At 58.7% G+C, this 898-nt stretch overlaps 1 protein-coding gene across 1 annotated transcript in view; it reads right to left on the reverse strand.

Annotated features, from left to right (window-relative positions):
- PDPR (pyruvate dehydrogenase phosphatase regulatory subunit) overlaps positions 1-898 on the reverse strand; it is a 14,892-nt gene that overhangs the window by 9,350 nt on the left and 4,644 nt on the right. The window contains exons 5-6 of the mRNA XM_018572436.1: positions 626-747; positions 345-493 (exon numbers count right to left, since the gene is read on the reverse strand). Of these exons, the coding sequence (XP_018427938.1) occupies positions 345-493; positions 626-747 (271 nt within the window). The remainder of the gene's footprint in view (positions 1-344; positions 494-625; positions 748-898) is intronic.

An 898-nucleotide genomic window follows, 5' to 3' on the forward strand; every position in this document is an offset into this window, starting at 1 on the left:
CCATCACCCGAGTGTCGGGTGCCGATGTCCCCCGGAGGTCCCTTCCACTGATCCCTACAGCAGTGATGTCAGAAGATGGGACCTGAGGGGAGGTCAGAGACACGGAGAGGGAAGAAGAACTCCTCCTCCTTTGCTGGGAACAATCAGAGACTTGTAGGGTTCCTCCAGAGCAGGGTGTCTAAAACCTCCGGGCCTCCGGCTGTGGGGTGAAACTACAAATCCCATGATGCATCTCTCTTCAGGAGTCATGTCTGTGGCTGGGGAGAATCTTGCAATGCCTCATGGGATTCGTAGTTCCACCCACAGCTGGAGGAGCTGCTCTACAACATCTGAAGTCACATGACCTGACTCTGCACAAGAGGCCAGAAGACGTACTGGGCGTGCTCTCCCTCAGGGGCGTGGCCAGGGGGCGGGTCAGGAGGTAGAAGTGTTCGCAGGCGTGCAGCGGGATGCTGACAGGCTCCTCGTTAGACAGGCCGAGCTCATAGGACCACTGCAATAGAAGGAGACATCGGGGGTTATACACAGCGGGCTCACCGCAGAGGTACCGCCCACCATCAGACATCTCATGGGGGGGGTGACCCTTTAAGTGACCGAACTTTTCCCGCCCAGGCGTCCGGGTTACCTGTCCTGCGCAGTTGACGAAGTATTCGCACTCCACCTGACCGCGGTCCGTGTCCACTCCGCTGACGTGGCCTTTCTCCACCAGGACGTGGTTCACCGTGGTCTGCTCGTGGACCTGAGCGCCTGGAGGACAGACGGGAGCACAATGGCGTCAGCCAAACAATAACATCTGAGAGAGGAAGCGTCTGTGATGCCCCGCCTCCGATTCTCCCACAATGCACCGGGAGGGGGATAAAAGGAGAGCCGGACTGGTCCCTAGAACAGCAGCAGATGC

This window comes from Nanorana parkeri, unplaced genomic scaffold (genome assembly GCF_000935625.1).
Source record: "Nanorana parkeri isolate BGI_ZX_2015 unplaced genomic scaffold, ASM93562v1 scaffold2031, whole genome shotgun sequence".
Lineage (NCBI taxonomy): Eukaryota > Metazoa > Chordata > Amphibia > Anura > Dicroglossidae > Nanorana > Nanorana parkeri.